At 40.9% G+C, this 18,340-nt stretch overlaps 1 protein-coding gene across 1 annotated transcript in view; it reads right to left on the reverse strand.

Annotated features, from left to right (window-relative positions):
- Window positions 1-6,383: 6,383 nt before the first annotated feature.
- LIPG (lipase G, endothelial type) overlaps window positions 6,384-18,340 on the reverse strand; it is a 31,414-nt gene continuing 19,457 nt past the window's right edge. The window contains exons 7-10 of the mRNA XM_043991099.1: window positions 15,356-15,476; window positions 10,636-10,854; window positions 8,862-8,966; window positions 6,384-6,834 (exon numbers count right to left, since the gene is read on the reverse strand). Of these exons, the coding sequence (XP_043847034.1) occupies window positions 6,813-6,834; window positions 8,862-8,966; window positions 10,636-10,854; window positions 15,356-15,476 (467 nt within the window). The 3' untranslated portion in view covers window positions 6,384-6,812. The remainder of the gene's footprint in view (window positions 6,835-8,861; window positions 8,967-10,635; window positions 10,855-15,355; window positions 15,477-18,340) is intronic.

The raw sequence follows: 18,340 nt of genomic DNA on the forward strand, positions 1-18,340 counted from the left end.
CATGTCTTTCCACTGGACTCTGATGACTCTGGAAGATAGAATGAGGCTGATGACTTTGCACAGCCCTCTCTCATTTAAATAGAATTCACTTGCAAGTCAAGACATCACCTTCCTGATGTCATTGGTCCTTTAAGAAAGGACAGACAACAACTCCACTTCTTTCATTATAATGCACATCTCTTCCTTGTAGTTGTTTGCAAACCTCCAAAGGTTGATGTGACTTTGCCTCTGTCTCTTATTCAGGTATTCCATACAGTGAATTCAGGCATTTCAACATCTCCTCCTATTTTAAGGTTGCTATTGTGAGGGCCAAAATTTGATATACAGAGCATTAATTGGGTGACTCGCCTAAATATTAGGGTCCCAGAAATATGAGGGACCTTTTAGGTTTACCCTCCCCTCTGAACTGCCCTTTTTAGATATTTCTCCCAGGCCAATAAGAAAGGAGCCTTACAGCTTTAATTCACTGAAGGGTCAGATTTTATTACTTGGGAATTAATTAAACAACAAAGGTAAAACTAATAAAATCAAAGATAAGGAAATAGGAAAAAAGAAATGCAGATAAATACTCTTAACTCTAAACTTAGCCTATGCAATCCCCAGATCATTTCCAATTAAGCTAATTCAAAGGAATTTAGGGTTTTCCGTAATTAACTCACCAACACCTGGAAAATCTGCTGTTGCTCGAGCCACTGGAAAGGCAGTCGACAGAGAGAGAGAGAGAGAGAGAGAGAGAGAGAGAGAGAGAGAGAGAGAGAGAGAGAGAGCTAGCATTCTGGAAGTCCCTCAGCCTCCCCTTAGGGAGCGTTCAATCTTCCTCCCCCAAAAGGGGAGGTCCTTCAAAAACTGCCTATGGGGGCAGCTAGATGTCACAGTGGATAGAGCACTGGCCCTGGAGTCAGGAGTACCTGAGTTCAAATCCGGCCTCAGACACTTAACACTTACTAGCTGTGTGACCCTAGGCAAGTCACTTAACCCCAATTGCCTCACTAAAAAAAAAAAAACACAAAAAAACAAAACAAACAAAAAAAAAACTGCCTATGGAGAGTTCTCCTTCTGACCTCAGTAGCATATGTAACTTCAGGGTGGGCCAGGTGTGGCCCCTCCCAAATGAGTCAGCTAAAAATTGCAATAATTTTTTACCACAAATAATTTTTACCACATTCCCCTCCTTTGTTTCTTTGGAAAACATGTATGGTTTACTCACTGAAACAGCCAAAAATAACAGAATATAATACCTTATGCTAGCAAACAATATGTTAATAACAATATAGAAAAGGGAGAGAGGAAAGTTTTGTCCAGAGGGTTGGTCCCTCATGTACCAGTGCTTTGACATTAGCCTGCAGAGGGAGGGTCTCTGCAGAAAGTACATGTTACACATGGTGTATATAATAACAGAAGGAAAAAAGAAAAACAACAAAACAAAATTGTTCATTTAAAGTCTCTGAACTCTTGTCTTCTTGGAATGGTCATCAGGAGAAAACTAGACTCTGGTCTGGACTCATCAGGAAAGCTGGACTCTGGTCTGGATTCTGGTCTGGAAAGCTAGATTCTTTAGCTGTTGAACTGCTGGATTTTTACTAATCCTTAGCATAGCATTGTCAATGATCAGATTAAACAGTAAGAGTTCTTCAAAATATAACTCATACCCAAACTCAATATATATATTATATATCACATTACATTACATTCCCCTCCTTTACATAATACAGGGTTGAGGCAGTTATGCAATCTATAACACACATTTTTACCATCATACTGTCTTTGGTGAAATTAATATGAGATTTATGAATTATGGAAACATCATTTCAGAGACTAACTGCTCTTACAGTGAGTATTATGCAGGCCCTGGAGAGAATATATGTACAACAGGAGGAGAGATGGGTACACATAAGTCCATGGTTTGCTTATGATGTTAACTATGTAGACCACAATTACTGGACATAGTCCAGCTTCTTTCTCTCTCCCTCCTAAAATAGCCTGGTGTCATGGAAGCTCCAAGATGCACCTAGTTTAACTTAACTTGTTTTCTTTTTCTTTCACTCAGTCTGATGGGATGGTCAGAATCCATCCACCTGTGGCCTAGCACAATTGCCAGATGTCCCAGAACCATGAGGTGTGGTATGGTAACCTTTCCATAACATTTTCAGGCATCATGGACACATTACTAAATTTGGCTTTGATCCAGACATATGGTGGTAAGACTATGACCATGTTCATGCTATTCAATTACATAAAATTTTTGTTCTAATGTAATAGCAAGTCTCTTCTTTTAGGGACTGGTTTGTGCTTCTATCTGAAGTATTCTTTCTTTCATCCATTTTTTAGGGCTCTCTTTTTTTTAATTAACAGAGTTTTTTGTTGTGTTATTTTGGCAATATTATATATAGTGACACAATGCATTCACACAAGATAATTGGGCAACAGCAGACTGACACCATAACAACTTGTTAAAACCCCTAACCAACTTGCATGTGTCATTGCATAAATTCGAATTTGTCTCCCCTTAAATGTGATCTAACAATTTGCATCAAATCAAATTTCACATTATTTGAAGTTATATTGATCTCAACCTAGCTATATATTGAGTTCAAAGTGCTAGTAAATTATTTAGGTGAAGATCTTGTTGAGTCATCCAGTTGTGTCTGACTCTTCATGACTCTGTGGACCATAGCAGGCCAATACTGTACATGGGGGTCTTCTTGGGAAAAATATTGGTGTAGTGTGTGATTTCCTTTTCCAGCAGATTAAGGAAACAGGGTTAAGTGATTTGCCCAGGGTTATACAGTTAGTAGGTTTCTGAGGGTTAGATTTGAACTTCAGGTTTTCAAACTCCAGGTTCAGCATTCTACCCACTAAGCTATCTAGCTTCCCCAGAGATCTTACATAGTGTAAACCACAGGAATAAATGAAATTGTCAAGGAAAGAGTAGCAGAAAGTTGATTGATGAGATAGATATACAATGAGACATACATTTTCACACACAAGTGATTATGTGATATGACATGTATATATGTGTATGCACATTTAACTACAGTTATTGTTGCAAGGGAAGGCCTGGCCATATAGAAGGGAGGAATGGCAGGAAGTTCAGAAGATGACAGAACAAGCAAGTCAATGTTGGTATTACTATATTAAATATATACATTTTTTAAAATTTACATAATATTCATTTTCATATACAACCCTCTTTTCTTTCCTTTGTATAAGCTGGTGCTTTGGGGTTTAATTTTTTAAAAAGAAAATTTAGGGGGCAGCTAGGTGGCGCAGTGGATAAAGCACCAGCCCTGGATTCAGGAGGACCTGAGTTCAAATCCAGCCTCAGACACTTGACATTTACTAGCTGTGTGACCCTAGGCAAGTCACTTAACCCCCATTGCCCCACAAAACTAACCAAATAAATAAATAATCAAATTTAAAAAAAGAAAATTTAATTTGGGAAAAAATAAAAAGAAAATGGCATTGAAAATGCTTAGAGATCATAATGACTGGGAATTAGTTCCATCAGATTGCTTTCCTACACAGAAAGGGTGATGATTAAAATGGTTCAGAGACATGATTTCTGGGTAATTTGTTCATTTTATTAATAAGGCCAGAATGTTTATTAATAAAAGGATGGTCATTTGGCCATTTCTCTCAGACCAAAGACAATGATGGGGGTAGGTTCACAGTTTATATATCCTTTTAAAGAGTAGATGTTCAATGAGGAGCTACGAGTGACATCACCCTTGGACAAAGAGACTATCTCCCTACCCAGATCACCCCTAGCCTTGGGCAATCTATTCAAAGAATGTATGCCCCACCCAAGCCTGAACAGAACATTATGGCTATTCCACTTGGGTGGGGTCTGAACAAGAAATTTAGTCCAATCTCATAATTAGCAATGTCCTTCAAGAGACTGAACTCTTAAAAATCAGGACTTTAGAAAAGGGGGTGGGGAGGGTTGACTCTGGATCTCCCCAAATCATTGGTTATTAATAATCATTGCTCCCAAAGAAATGAAAGATTGGATTGGGTGGGGAGGGGGAGGGGAATCATCTTAACTCCAAGGGCATTTTAGGGGACAGGGCAGACCTGAGAACCACAGCAGGAGATTTAGAGCAGCATGAAGTCAATGGGAACTTAGGAAGGAAGTACTGGAAAGTGAGAGAAGCTTGCAAAAAAGGGACATCAGAGAGGGCCCAAAACCAATTTTATTTCAAGATCTTGATTCCCAAGACAAAACAAGCCCAAATAATTTTTAAAAATATATATGGGTAAACCAATCCCCCAGTTTAAAGACCTCCTTGGAAAGAGACCCTCCCTCATTTGGTTACGTTAAGTGTCCAAAAACATTGTCAAACCATTCCTTATATCTAACCTAAGGCTCCCAGGCTGTAAACTCAAGCCTTTTGTCCTTTTGTTCTGTCTTCAGAGGAAGTAAAAGGCAATAACTGCTTCATCCATCAGTGAATCCATCAACGAATATCATAATTCAAATACTCGAAAGACAATTTTGATTTAATCGCCCTTCACAGCAATCCACACTTGGGTATAGGAACTATCATCCACTTGAGACTTTTAATAAGAGACTTGCTAGACTTTTCAGAATCAAATCACATTTTATTATTTTCCTGCAGGACTTTATAAAAAAATTTTACCAAATATGTTAGTCCCAAAGGAATAACTAATTAAGCCAAAACATCTATCTCTTTTTTGTACATTATATACACCTGAGAAATAAATAGCGTTCTAGGTAGCATACAAAACATCATTATATACAAATAAGGCTTTAAGCCAACTGCATAAATACATGGTCGGTGAGGATCCATTCCCTGGAAAGCAACTCCAAAGACTTCCATTACCCAAGGCCTACCAAGCAAGATGGACAGCTTGGAAGGCTAGCTTGACTTTGGTTCCAGAGCAGACACAGAACCTAATGACAGAGAGACACACAAATTGGAAAGCCAGCAGGGTTGAAAAGCTGATTGAAAGGGGTCTCTAAAAACCTATGCTCTCAACAAAAACACACCTTTGGCATTATGCAGGATAAACCCACTGTCCTTTAGAAAACTGAGCCCAAAGAAAACATGTCCAATCCCATCTGATACCTCTCCTCCTCTCTCTCTCTCTCTCTCTCTCTCTCTCTCTCTCTCTCTCTCTCTCTCTCTCTCTCTATCTCTCTCTCTCTCTCTCTCACACACACACACACACACACACACACACACACACACACTTCCCCTTCCTTTTTGAAGATCAAAAAACATCCCAGCCTCTTAACATTGGTATCAAGGCTCAGAATTCAAGGGGACAATTTAAAAAGACCTCCTGCCCATCACATTTGGAGCATTTCAAGAAGGAAAAACTGCATGATTCAATCCCAAACCTTAATGTTAAGGAATAGAGACAGAAGGCTAGGATCTCTGGGCCATAGGACTGGTACTCCCATCAAATGTATGTAACACTAACAACCCTTCTGAATCTTAGTTTCTTTCTTCATCTGTAAAATGGGAAAAATAGTGTCTGACTCTCTCCAACTCTTGTAAGAATCAAATAAAGTCATATGTGGTGACATTCTTTGAAAAGTATAAAAAGGACAAAGAAACATAAACTCAAAGATGACTTCTTATTCCAGATCTATCATTTGGGAGTTTTTCTAGGAAATTCTGCACTGGTGAGGCACAGCTGGAAATATAAAATCTTTGGAGTAGGAGTCTCAAGTGCAAAGTAAAACCAAGATTTAAATAAACCCAATCTGTAGCTCCTGAATCCAAGTTTCCTTGACCTATGTTGACTTTTGCATATACAAATATGCTTAATAAGTACAGTATCTTCCATACGCCTGAATGGTGAAAATTTTGTTTTGAAATTTAACCAGCTATATTTTCTAGTATAGAGAAAAGCCAATAGAGTTCCCTTGATGGTGATTAGAAGCCAATACATTATTTTCCATAGGTCATGTGAAGAGACCACTTATGACCTCCAGGGTACGTGTCTACATAGTTGCATCTCCTACAGCCACTGAATGCCAGAGCCAGAAAGGACCTTATTGGTCATCTAAATCTAGCCCGCTCATTCTCAGAGGAGGAAACAGGCTCAGAGGAAGTGCCTTGTCCAACATCACACAACCAACTATGGGTAATCTCTCAATAAATATCTGTTGGATAAACAAGTGAACAATCCTTTAGAAATTGCTAGAACATGTGAAAAGAGAGCCTAGACTTCTCAAATGTGGCAAATAGGGACAGTGCAACCAAAAGGAGCCCAGAACCCTTCAGCATCCCCCCTCCGCATGTGATTTCTCCTCTCTGTGGAAGCACAGAACATTTCCCATGTGTTTTATCATGTCAGAAAGACTTTTTCTGAAATGACCCTCAGGGGAAAGACCACCAGCCAGAGAATCCTTGGTGTAGGTGTGTATGTCCTTTACTGTGCCTCATCCATTAAGGGTCACTTCACAATGGTTGAGTTTTCCCTTGGCTAAAAAACACAGCTGGACATTCTCCAGGGACTTCAAACCAGTGCTGAGAAGCACACAGACATTAAGCTAGTAGACAGAATTGGGCCTCAGCCACCACTCGGGGTTCACTGAGCATTCAGTTAGGGTTAATGCTAGCCTAAGTATCAGTGGTAGTTGCAGTAATGGATGAGTTCCCCTCCTGTCTGCCATTATAGCAGTCGTGGGAAAAGGCGGGGCCTGAGCCCAAGCATCAAGTGCCCTCCTGTTAGCAGCCAGGAGGAGATCCTTCCCTCAGGGTAGATCCTCAGCAGTAACTTTCTCCATGTAGTTGGACGGCGGTGGGTGTCTGGGGCCAAGACTTCCAAAAGGACCCTTAGAGCAGATCCATGGCAGAGCTGTAAAGAGAGGGCCCAGGAGAACATGAGACAGTGGCAAACACCTTGAGACCATTCATTCCCAAGACACTCCAGGGAAGGCTAATGAGGACACAGTAAATTATTGGTGAAGTGGAGTCTGTCACAAAGGTCTCCTGATTCCTGACTCCTCATTCAGGGCTCTTTCCTCTACTTCCCAATACCTTCCCTATATCTATAGGGGAAAACATTTTCATAGATGCCTCTCCAGTTTTGTTTTTGAAGGGGAAGGGGGAGTATTCAGCAACTATTATGAAAAAGACTTTAGGGTTGTCCTTCAGGGAATCACCCCCAAGCCCACAAGTGGGTGTTAAATTCAAAAAGTACTAACATTTTCTAATAACCACACCCTGGGAGACTAGAAAGAACACTGGAGTAGAAGTCATCAGGAGAGTGGGTGATGGTCCCTATTCAACAAACCTCTCCTGTCCTCAGTTTCTTTCCTCATAATATCTCCAAAGGCCCTTCCAGCTCTAACATTCTGTGGTTTTCCATCTTGCAAATGAAGCTTGGAACTTTAGATTAAATACTGTTGGGGGCAGTTAGGTGGCACAGTGGATAAAGCACTGGCCCTGGATTCAGGAGTACCTGAGTTCAAATCTGGCCTCAGACACTTGACACTTACTAGCTGTGTGACCCTGGGCAAGTCACTTAACCCCCATTGCCCCACAAAAAAAGAAAAAAATTTAATTTAATTAAAAAAAATTTTTTTAATAAAAAATAAAAGTAGATTAAGTACTGTTCATCTCTAAAGAACAAGGAGGAGAGGGATGGAGAATGAAGAACTAATGACAATTATAAGTAAATATGAAAGAGAAAACTGATAACCTGACCAGGCAATCCCTGGGGGCATGATTTGCTAGCTCAAGGTTGCCATGTTTAAAATCTTCACAACAGTGGCCACAAACACTCACTCACATCTTCTCCAAAAAAAAAAAAATCTAGAGAAAGATCTATAAAAATATTTTCTTCTTCAGAAATGGTGACATAGTGGGAAGTATAGGGAAGAACTCTGAGGACAAATCAGGAGACTTTGGTGACAGGCTCCAACTCACCCATAAGGTTAATGTACCCATTAACCTCTCTTGAGTGTCAACCTCCCTAACTATAAAATACAGTTATTTTATATTTATATGTATTAATTATTAATAATATAACATTAACTAGTATAATATAATATTAACTATTATTTATTTTTATGAATTGATGTGGGGTTTTTGTTCAGTCATTTTTCAGTTATATCTGACTCTTCATGATCCCATTTGGGGCACTTTTAGCAAAGGTACTGGAGTGGTTTGCTATTTCCTTCTCCAGCTCATTTTACAGATGAGGAAACTGAGTCAAACAGGGTTAAGTGACTTGCCCAAGGTCACATAGCTAGTAATTATCTGAGGCCAAATTTGTACTCAGGTCTTCCTGACTCCAGGCCCTGCAATCTATCCACTGCCCCACCTAGCTATCCCTGTTTACGTATATTTACAATTTACTTATATGAATAAAATACATTTATTAAACTATATAAGTATAGTTTATTTAAAACTATAAAATAAAGATGATACTACCTACCCCACAAGGCAGGCTGTTTGAGGGTCAAATAAAACAGTGAACGTAAAAGTAATTTTAAAATTACAAAATACAAAGTGAATGGAGGAGATTGTCAACAGCATAGCATAAATCATATTTGAAAGAAGGCTTAATCTTGCTGCTTAATTCTGTTTAGCTAGGTAATATTCTCTGTGCATGGTCCAATGGAAAGAGCACTGGGTCTAGAGATAAAAGCTAACATGCTAACTCTGATGCCAGCCGAGTGACCCAGGGCAAGTCACTGCATGTGGGCTTTATTACGGGCTTCATCTGTTTCCTCACCAGTCAGTCAATTGACGGGGTTGGATTAGACAACCTCGGAGGTCCATGCCAGACGGCAAGGACAGCACCATGTCCCAGAACCCTGATAGTAAAACCCTAAAGGACAAAGGTGGGATGTGGGAGAGTGAGCAGAGCTATCATACCTGGTCTGATTTTTTACTCTCCAGCCATCTCGGCACTTGGTAAACCAGAGGTCTTTGCCAGGACTGATGCTGGTTTGCTCAGGATCTTCAGCACAGAAAGTCAGTCTGGACAAAAAAGAAGACAAAACCGCTGTGACCAGAAGCTCAAGAATGTGCTGCCAGTGACTAAGAAAAACAGCATCAATCAGAGAGGACGTAGCAGGATGAGATGGACAAGGGAGGAAGGAGACAAAGAACAAAAAGAAAGGAAAAGAAGACACAGCCATTATTCTGGTAATTAAACATTAACCATCTAACCACATGATCCTGAAATTCCTCCCTCTGAGCCTCCATTTCCTCATCTGCAAAATGAGGAGGTTGAACTCAATGACTGCTCGGGTTCCTGGAGCTCTGAGAGTCTAGAAATTGATCTCACTCTCCCCACCCCCAAGGATTCAATAATTCTCTATTGTATCGAATGCCTAGTTTTGAAAACCTTTCATAATGTGGCCCCATTCTCTTAATACAACCTTATATTTCAGTTTTCCCCAAAATTTACCCTTCTCTCTAATGAGGCAAGGATCCCCCCAGTTACATGAATAAATCAGACCCATTCCTGCCTCTACACTTTATACACAATGTTCCCTCTACCCAGAATGCCTTTGCCCATCCAAATCTCACACATCCTCCAAGACCAAGCATGTGATTTCTCCAAGAAGCCTTTCCTAACCAGTGCAGTACATAGGAAACCCTCTCTGCCCTGATCCCTTAGAGCACTTACAGTCCATGGTTACAAACCAGCTGTGTGAGGGGAAAATACAGTAGAGAAAGTACCAGAGCCTCCCTTGAACACAACACAGAAGACAATCTGAGGGAAAAGGCTGCTTTCGGCTCTCCTAACATTTGCAGGGACCTCTCTAAAGATGTGGAGAGTCAATCACAAAAAAAAATTCTCTCCTCTTATTCAAGGTCCCCCAGATTTTCCCAGCCTCACACACATAGACAGACGCACACAGTTGTTTAATTTTTTTAAATGAGACTGCTTATTTGAGCAGTGCAACAAAGCATTATGAGGTATTATACAAGTTCCTGGCTCCTTCAAGCCAGCATGAGTAGTGAATGGCATCAGCTCCTGGGGAGGGGCAGCACAGCACTCGCTGGCCAGAAGCCTGTGTGTTCTCCACCCATCTGACCCTGCCATTACAGATGGGGCCTGGGGTCCTTGTAAGTGCACAATGTATTTCTGAAGCTGGAATTGGGTATGTCACAGATTGAAATGAAAACAGCATCCCAACCCAGGGCATTCCCTAGGGGAAAGGCAGGATGCTTTTAAAATGAGATACTACTGGGAGGAAGCCATGCCTATCAAAGACATCTTCCTGGAGTAAGCTGAAGATCCATCAGCCTTGGCCCTTGGCACACAACATACAGTTCTTTGATTCTAGACCGAGGCAATAGTGGAAGAGACGGTCTCCACAACCTGGGTTTTCAGAATTGTTGCAAGAACCCACCTGCCCAAAAGTGGCCAAAATGCCCATCCCAGGCAGGCTGGTGAAGTTACCTTGTTTTGTGAAGTGAGCCTTTCCCCATAAAGAGATAGATAGATAGATAGATAGATAGATAGATAGATAGATAGATAGATAGATAGATAGATAGATAGATAGATAGATAGATAGATAGATATTTTATAATGGCTGAAAAAGCTCATAAAAGGTTGGGGGAACAGGTTTGGAAGAAGTGAGGAATGCAAGAGACATGAATGCTTTGACAGGAGAAAGGCCAGTGGGTGACTTACTTCTTCTGGGTCTCCCCAGATTTGACCCGAATGCGCCTAATGTGAAGCTCCCTCACAGGCTGGTGGGGTTTTGACAGGTAGCTTCGCAGCTCTCTCCACAGGTTGTACCAGGACTGAGGTGTGCCCTCCCAGGAGAGCTTGATCTTCAAGAGATCACCCATGTCCTCTTCCGTGTACACCAGGAAGGTGTTGGTGGAATTTAAGTCTATCTGCTCCACTCTGCAGGGAAAGAGCAAAACTGTCTCTCTGTGCCACTCACTTGGTCCTAATTTTGCATCCTCTACTTTCTGCTGAGTATGAGAGATAATAGTAAAAACAGCTAATGTTCACATAGTGCTTTAAAAGTCTACAAAATGTTTTAGATGTATTACCTCATTTAAGCCCTATACCTATCTTGTGAAGAGATACAGATACAGGTAACCCCCATTTTTTACTGCTGGGGAAACAGGTTCGGAGAGGTTAAGTGATTCGCCTATAGTCACACAGCTCAGGGGGGTTGGCTTTTATAGGCTCTCACAACCCCATGGCCAGTATACCTATCCACCATACTGTGCTGCCTTTCTAATGCATGTATCTTGTCTATAAAATGAGATTTCACAGCTCTTCTTAGATTCTATAACTATGACAAAATCATAGTTAGGTGACACAGTATATAGAGCACTGGGCCTGGAGTCGAGATGACCTGAGTTTAAATTTGGCTTCAGACACTTACTAGCTTTATGACCTTAGGCAAGCCATTTGACCTCTGTCTGCCTCAGTTTTCTCAACCATAAAATGGGGATAATAATAGCACCTACCGCACAGGGTTGTTGTTAGGCTCAAATGACACAATATTTATAAAGCACTTAACACAGTGCCTAAGACATAGTAGGCACTTAATAAATGGTTGTATCCCTACCCCTCTTCCTGGATTTCAGTTTCCTCAATTGAAAAACAAAGGAATTGGGGGGCAGCTAGGTGGCGCAGTGGATAGAGCACTGGCCCTGGAGTCAGGAGTACCTGAGTTCAAATCTGGCCTCAGACACTTAACACTTACTAGCTGTGTGACCCTGGGCAAGTCACTTAACCCCAATTGCCTCGCTAAAAAAAAAAAAAGAAAGAAAAGAAAAGAAAAACAAAGGAATTGTATATAAAAGATTCTTTTCTTTTTGGTGAGGCAACTGGGGTTAAGTGACTTGCCCAGGGTCATACAGCTAGTAATTTTCAAGTGTCTGAGACCAGATTTGAACTCAGGTCCTCCTAACTCCAGGGCCAGTGCTCTATCCACTGAGCCACCTAGCTGCCCCTATATGAGAGATTCTTAAGCTTTTTCGTGTCATAGACTCCTTGGACAGTCTGGTGAAACCTATGAATCTCTTTGTTGAATAATGTTTTTAAATGTATAAAATAAAATGCATGGAATTATAATGGGACCCAATTATACTCAAATACAGTTACCAAAATATTTTTAAAACAACTTAATTCAGTTAAAAGGTAAGTTCCACTTGATTTCATTTTCTTACATTATAATTTTTATATATTTTCTACAAATTATTATTTCAATTTTGAGAAAGATAGGGATTGTATCTGAGGTTTCAAAAAACAGTGCAACATTAAACATAAAGATAGCATCAACATCTCATTAATCTGGTTTATTTGTATTACAACAAATAATATTAACCAATAAATATATCAATTTTTTAAAAAACAAGTTAATTGACCCTAGGCTAAGAACACCTGGAATAGATGATATCTGAAGTCTCTTCCAAATCTAATATTCTGAGCTTCACTGAGTTCTCATCACTCTGACCCATCCTCCCTCCCCATACTATACATGCCTTAAGTCCAGGAAACTTGTCTAGTATTTCTTTGTCTCCCCCAGAGGGTCTCCCCAACAAACACGTGCTGACCAATGTATTCCTTGTCCCACTACCTACCCATCACACAAAAGGAAAAATGATCTTTGTAGGCTTACCAAATCCCTGGGTGTGACATAACCTGGGTTCTGCCTAGCTGATCCCCAAAACACGTTCACATTGTTGATTACTCACACTCAGTCCACTCCCTGCTTCTACCAGTGCTGAGTAATAGCTATGTATGGCACAAATTGCAGGCTGGCATCTCTATGATAGAAAGTGAAAGGGATAGAGGAAAATCTCATCACTATCCAGGTTATTGGAAGAATGACGTGTCCTTGAAGAGAATAGAAATGCTTCAAAGAGAAACCCAAGAAAAGGAATGCGAAGAGGATGTGAAGAGAGAGCAGAGAGTCCTACCCCATATCAGAGGAATGTGACAAAGAAAAAGAGGAAGGACCCCAGAATATTTGGAGCTACGTGATTGGTATGAGGTTATTCCCATAGTGGAGGAACGAAATCTTCTCAGGAAGCAGCAGCTTCTTTTTCTCTAAGAAATGATGCTATTGAGCCACAAGTGCTATCAAGTGAAGTATTATCTAGTAATGGTCAGAAGAAGGAGAGAGAAGTTCTGGGCCTAGTGGGTGACTCCAGGATGAGGGATACAGAAGCAGCCAGGTATTAAGGCGACATTAACAACAGAGAGACCTTCGTCTTAGGGGATGTATCCAGGATGTGAGTCTTGTCAAATCTGAAGACCTTTACCCATTCCGGGGGATTGTTGATGGGAAGGGGAAGCGGGGCAGAAGGAGGAACAAAAAATGCCCCCAGAAGGAACATAGATCGCACTAAGAGAGATTATGAAGTCCTAGCAAGAAACTGAAGACTTTTAGAGGAGAGGAAATATTATCATCACTGCTGCTGGTTGAAAGTGAGGGGTTCAGAAGAGAAAACTCAAACTGGTTAAGAGAGTCGTACATGAGGGGAAAAAAATTGAATTTCTGAACCACCGTTTAAAAGATCATTTTGGAGGTAGGTTTCTAATGGAGTGGCCAGGGTTACTGAAGTCCACGACTCTTCATTATTTACCCTTTTTACCAGTGACTTTTTAGAAATCATGGGGGGGGGGTGCTTTTCATACATGCAAATGGCATAAATCTGGGAGAGAGAGCTAACATGTTGGGTGGGAGTCTCAAGATCCCAAGTTTTCCAGAGGCCCGAACAATAGACTACATGTCATACGCTTGGGTAAGAAAAATCAAGGCAAGCAGATGGAGCAGTGGATATAGTGGTGGGCCCAGAGACTCACCATCCTGAGTCTAAATCTGGCCTCAGACTCTTACTAGCTGTGTGTCCCTGTGCAAGTCACTTAACCCTGTTTGTCTCAGTTTCCTCATCTATAAAAAATGAGCTAGAGAAGGAAATGGCAAACCACTCGAGTATCTTTGCCAAGATACTAAACTCTTCATGAAGAGTCAAACATGACTGAAAACAAGCGAATAACAAGAAAAATCAAGGGTTTGGGGGATTGAGCCTAGACCTGAGTCCATATGAAAAAGACCATGGGCAAGTGGAGTCTGCTATGAGAAACGGCATCTAATAAATGTAGAGTGATCTTAGGCGCAGTTAGAGTAGTAGAGCATTTCTGAAGGTGATCATACTGGTTCTGCCCTGATTAGGCCACATCTGATGTACTAAGCTCCCTGTTGGATGTTACATTTTAGAAAGGCAATAACAAGCTGGAATGTATACAGAAGGGTTTATGGGATGGACCGATGATGAGGGGACTGGAGACCATGCCACAGAGGAACTTATTAAAGGAACTGGGGATGTTTTTAATCAGTGGAAATGGCTTTAAAGAAGATAGGTGTAGGGGCAACTAGGTGGCGCAGTGGATAGAGTACTGGCCCTGGATTCAGGAGGACCTGAGTTCATATACGGCCTCAGACACTTGACAACTTACTAGCTGTGTGTCACTTAACTCCAACTGCCTCACAAAAAAAAAAAAAAAAAAAGATAGGTGCATTACTGTGTCCTTTGCCTCTGTACCCTAAGGCCTGTGGAACTTGTAAATGAAACAACCTATATGTGTTGTCTCCCTTGTTAGAATGTAAGTTCCTTAAAGGCAGTAACTGTCTCTGCTTTTTTATTTGTAGCCCCAGCACTTAGCCCAGTGCTTTGCATATAAGTAAATGCTTAATAAAGGTTTTTTCCATTAATTCATTCCTCTTTAGCCTGGAAAAGAGAAAACTTAAAAGGAGGAAAGAGGAAGAGAGGTAAGGAAGTCACTGTCTTCAAGTATTTGAAGCGAGAGAGATTCAATTTATCCTTCTTGGCTCTGAAAGGCGGAATTGGTAACAATGGGTAGAAGTGTAAGGAGACAATTTTAGGCTCCAAGTAAGGAAAATCTTCCTAACAATTAGATTCATCCAAAGAAGAATGGACTACCTTGAAAAGTAATAGAGGCCCTTCTGTTAAAGGTCATTAAGCAGAAGAATTCTGGAAAGGGGAATTTCTGCTCAGGTAAAGGTTAGGCTAAAAGACCAATTCTGAAATGTGAACCTTCTAGATATAGCCTGAGGCCAAGAATCTGGAAGCCAAGAACCCAGATTCAAAACCCAGTACCATTGGGCAGTTCATTTAATCCCCCTGGGCCTGTTTCCTCATCTCTACCATGACTTTAAACTAGGTGGCCTCCCTCCGAAGTCCCCTCCAGCTCTAGACCTGTGTAAGAATTAAGACTGACAACTCCCCAGTGCCAACTCATGAACGTGTATACATGTATATATGCACACACAGCCAACCTCTCCATCCCTTCTCCCCTTACTCTAAGGTTCCTCACAATACTTGATTCCAGACCATTAGAATGGCAGAACATGACTTACATCTCTAGAGGAAGAGATTGGGAGTCCGTGTTGGTACCATAAAGTGTAACATAAAACGAGGGCTCTGTTTCTCCCATGGTCTTGTAGCTGAAGACATGGATTTTCATCTGATAATGGTAAACTGTAGAGACAAGAAGAGCACAGATACTTACAAGGCCTTGCTTATGATTTCATGGTATCATTGAACCAGCACTAAGGGAGTAATGTGGCAAACTGAAATCTGGAGATTGACTGATAAAAGACCGGAATACAATATCTGTGCCAGGCCACAAAAGTAATCAGTCCTGAGCTAGATCACCCTGATCCTATGATGCCTGGCTTCCCCCTCCACCCACCCCACCCCCAGCCCCGAGCTTTCCTCTTTGTCAATGTTGCATCATTGAGAACTTGTTTTAGGATAAAGAGAAGGCAGCTTTATGCCAATGTAATATATATTGTGGAATGATCCTGATTATGCCAATAGAATGTATATATATATATATATACACATATATATATATATATACATGTATATGTATATGTATTCATATACATATATATGAATGAACCTGAGCCCCATGATCCTGAGAGGTGACATGGGGTAAAAATGGAGACAGTGGGGAAGCTAGGTGGTGCGGTGGATAGAGCACTGGCCCTGGAGTCAGGAGGACCTGAGTTCAAATCCAGCTTCAGACACTTAACACTTACTAGCTGTGTGACCCTGGGCAAGTCACTTAACCCCAATTGCCTCAATGGAAACAGTGTGGTATCATGGTAGGATCACTTATTCTGGAGTCAGGAGATGGGTTCAAATCCTACATCTGTTGTGAAACCTTGAAAAAGTTTCACATTACTGGACCTCAGTTTGCTCATCTGTAAAATAGACTGGATGGCCTCTGAGGTCCTTCAGCTCCAGGTCTATGATCCTATAATCCTATAAGTTGGTTCAAGAAGAGTTTGAATAAATTAATGTTTGGTGACTCTATAAAAGTTACCGAGAAAGGACTGGAAAGACTTGTATGAACTGATGTATAGTGAAGTGAACATAACCAAGAGAACATTGTGTACAGAGACAGCAATATTGTTTGATGAAGAACTGTGAATGACTTGACTGTTCTCAGCAATACTATGATCCAAGACAATCCCAAAGGACTAATGATGAAGCCTACTATCCACCTCCAAAGAAAGAACTGATATTGATGGAACACAGACTGAAGCCTGCTATTTTTCACTTTCTTTCATTTTTTTCTTTTATTCAAGTTTTTTGTACAAAATGACTAATATGGTGATGCTTCACATAATTGCACATATATAACCCATATCTGACTGCTTACCACCTCAGGGAGGGGGGAGGGGAAGGAGGGATAAAAATCGGAACTCAAAACTATAAATAAAAATGCTTATTATTTTTTAAAAAGTTACTGAGGAAAACTTTGGAAATTTAGGGGACATTCCTAACTTTTAAAGTTTGACACCTTCCACAATAGTTCCATGGCCATGGACAAAATAAGTGACCAGTTACATGAAGTGAGGTCTGGGACCCCAGAGAGATGCCCCTTCTCCACCCCTCTCTTGATGGTGCCAGCATTTCTACCAAGATGGTGTCATTCCTTTGGCTTTGTTGACCTATTAGTCAGCAATGCCTGAACAAGAGTAGGCCTTCACTAAATGGCATCTTGGGCTGAAGAGCCAGAAAGGATCTTAGGGCTAACCCAATCCAACACCCTCAATTAACACAGGAGAAAATTTCAGGCTGGAAAGGGAAAGCAACTTTTCCAAGGTCACACACAATCAATAAGGAGCAGAGCCAGGAACTGAACCTTGATTTTCTCTCTCCAGACTCAATGGGTTTTTTCTCTAAGCTGCCTAGTTGTATATTGACTTACTTATGGATTCTGTTCCTTTGCCAATGGGCCAAAGTACAAACGTGTTACAAAATTTGCTGGGCCAAAAAAAAAAATCAATCAATTAAAGGATGCAACTTGATGGCATGACGTGGCAGTTTCATGTGCTCGTGGCCCAGTACCATTATTTGTGGGAGGCAGCATCATGGCATTGACATAATGTGGTATAGTGGGATAAAATGCTGGTCTTGAAATCATAAAAAAATGAGGTTCAAATCTCTCCCCTGATCCTTACTAGCTGGGTAACCGTGGATGAATCATCTAACCTCTCTGTGCCTCAAGCAACTCACAGGGACTATCCACTAAGTCATAGATGGGTTAGGATCTTTATTGGTAGACAAAGTTTCCACATCACGATTTCCCCATATTGATGAAATGACAACTCCTTTAAGTATTCCCTGTCCTTCTTACATAATGACCACACTTCTTCTTGTTGTTTGTCCTTTGTTCTTACAGAGCACCATTATATCAAGGTGATGTCATGAATTGGATTTAAGTGAGGGAGAGTTGACAAAGTTACCAACCTCACTCTTTCCTCCAGAGCCATTTGGGTCCAGTGGCAAGATATATATCAGGATGAAAAAAAGAAAAAAAAAGATATCTAACAGGATGACTGGAGATGGCCCAGGATGTTTTTAAGGCAATTGAGGTTAAGTGACTTGCCCAGGGTCACACAGCTAGTTAGTGTCTGAGGTGAGATTTGAACTCAGGTTCTCCTGACCCCAAGGCCAGTGCTTTATCTATTGTGATACCTAGTTGCCCCTATGACACTACCACAAATGCACTGTCATAGTAAGGATTCTGACTGAGCTATCCACATTCTCTCTCATTCTCTTTTGACCAAAAATGTATACGTTGGCATCAAAGATGACTATCACTACACAACATGGGTGTCATCTGTGACCTTCAGACATAACAAAAGAAACAGATAAATCCATGGGTCAAAGGCATGACCTTAGCCTCATTGACAATAATAGCAATATGCAATTACAAAGAGCTTCTCATAGGAAGAAAAGGCCTGTTATTATTCCTGTTTTATAGAAAAAGAAAGTAAGGTTCCTCGAGGCTTAGTGACCTGCCCAAGCTTACACAGTAGCATGAT

This window comes from Dromiciops gliroides, chromosome 1 (assembly GCF_019393635.1).
Source record: "Dromiciops gliroides isolate mDroGli1 chromosome 1, mDroGli1.pri, whole genome shotgun sequence".
Classification (NCBI taxonomy): Eukaryota; Metazoa; Chordata; class Mammalia; order Microbiotheria; family Microbiotheriidae; genus Dromiciops; species Dromiciops gliroides.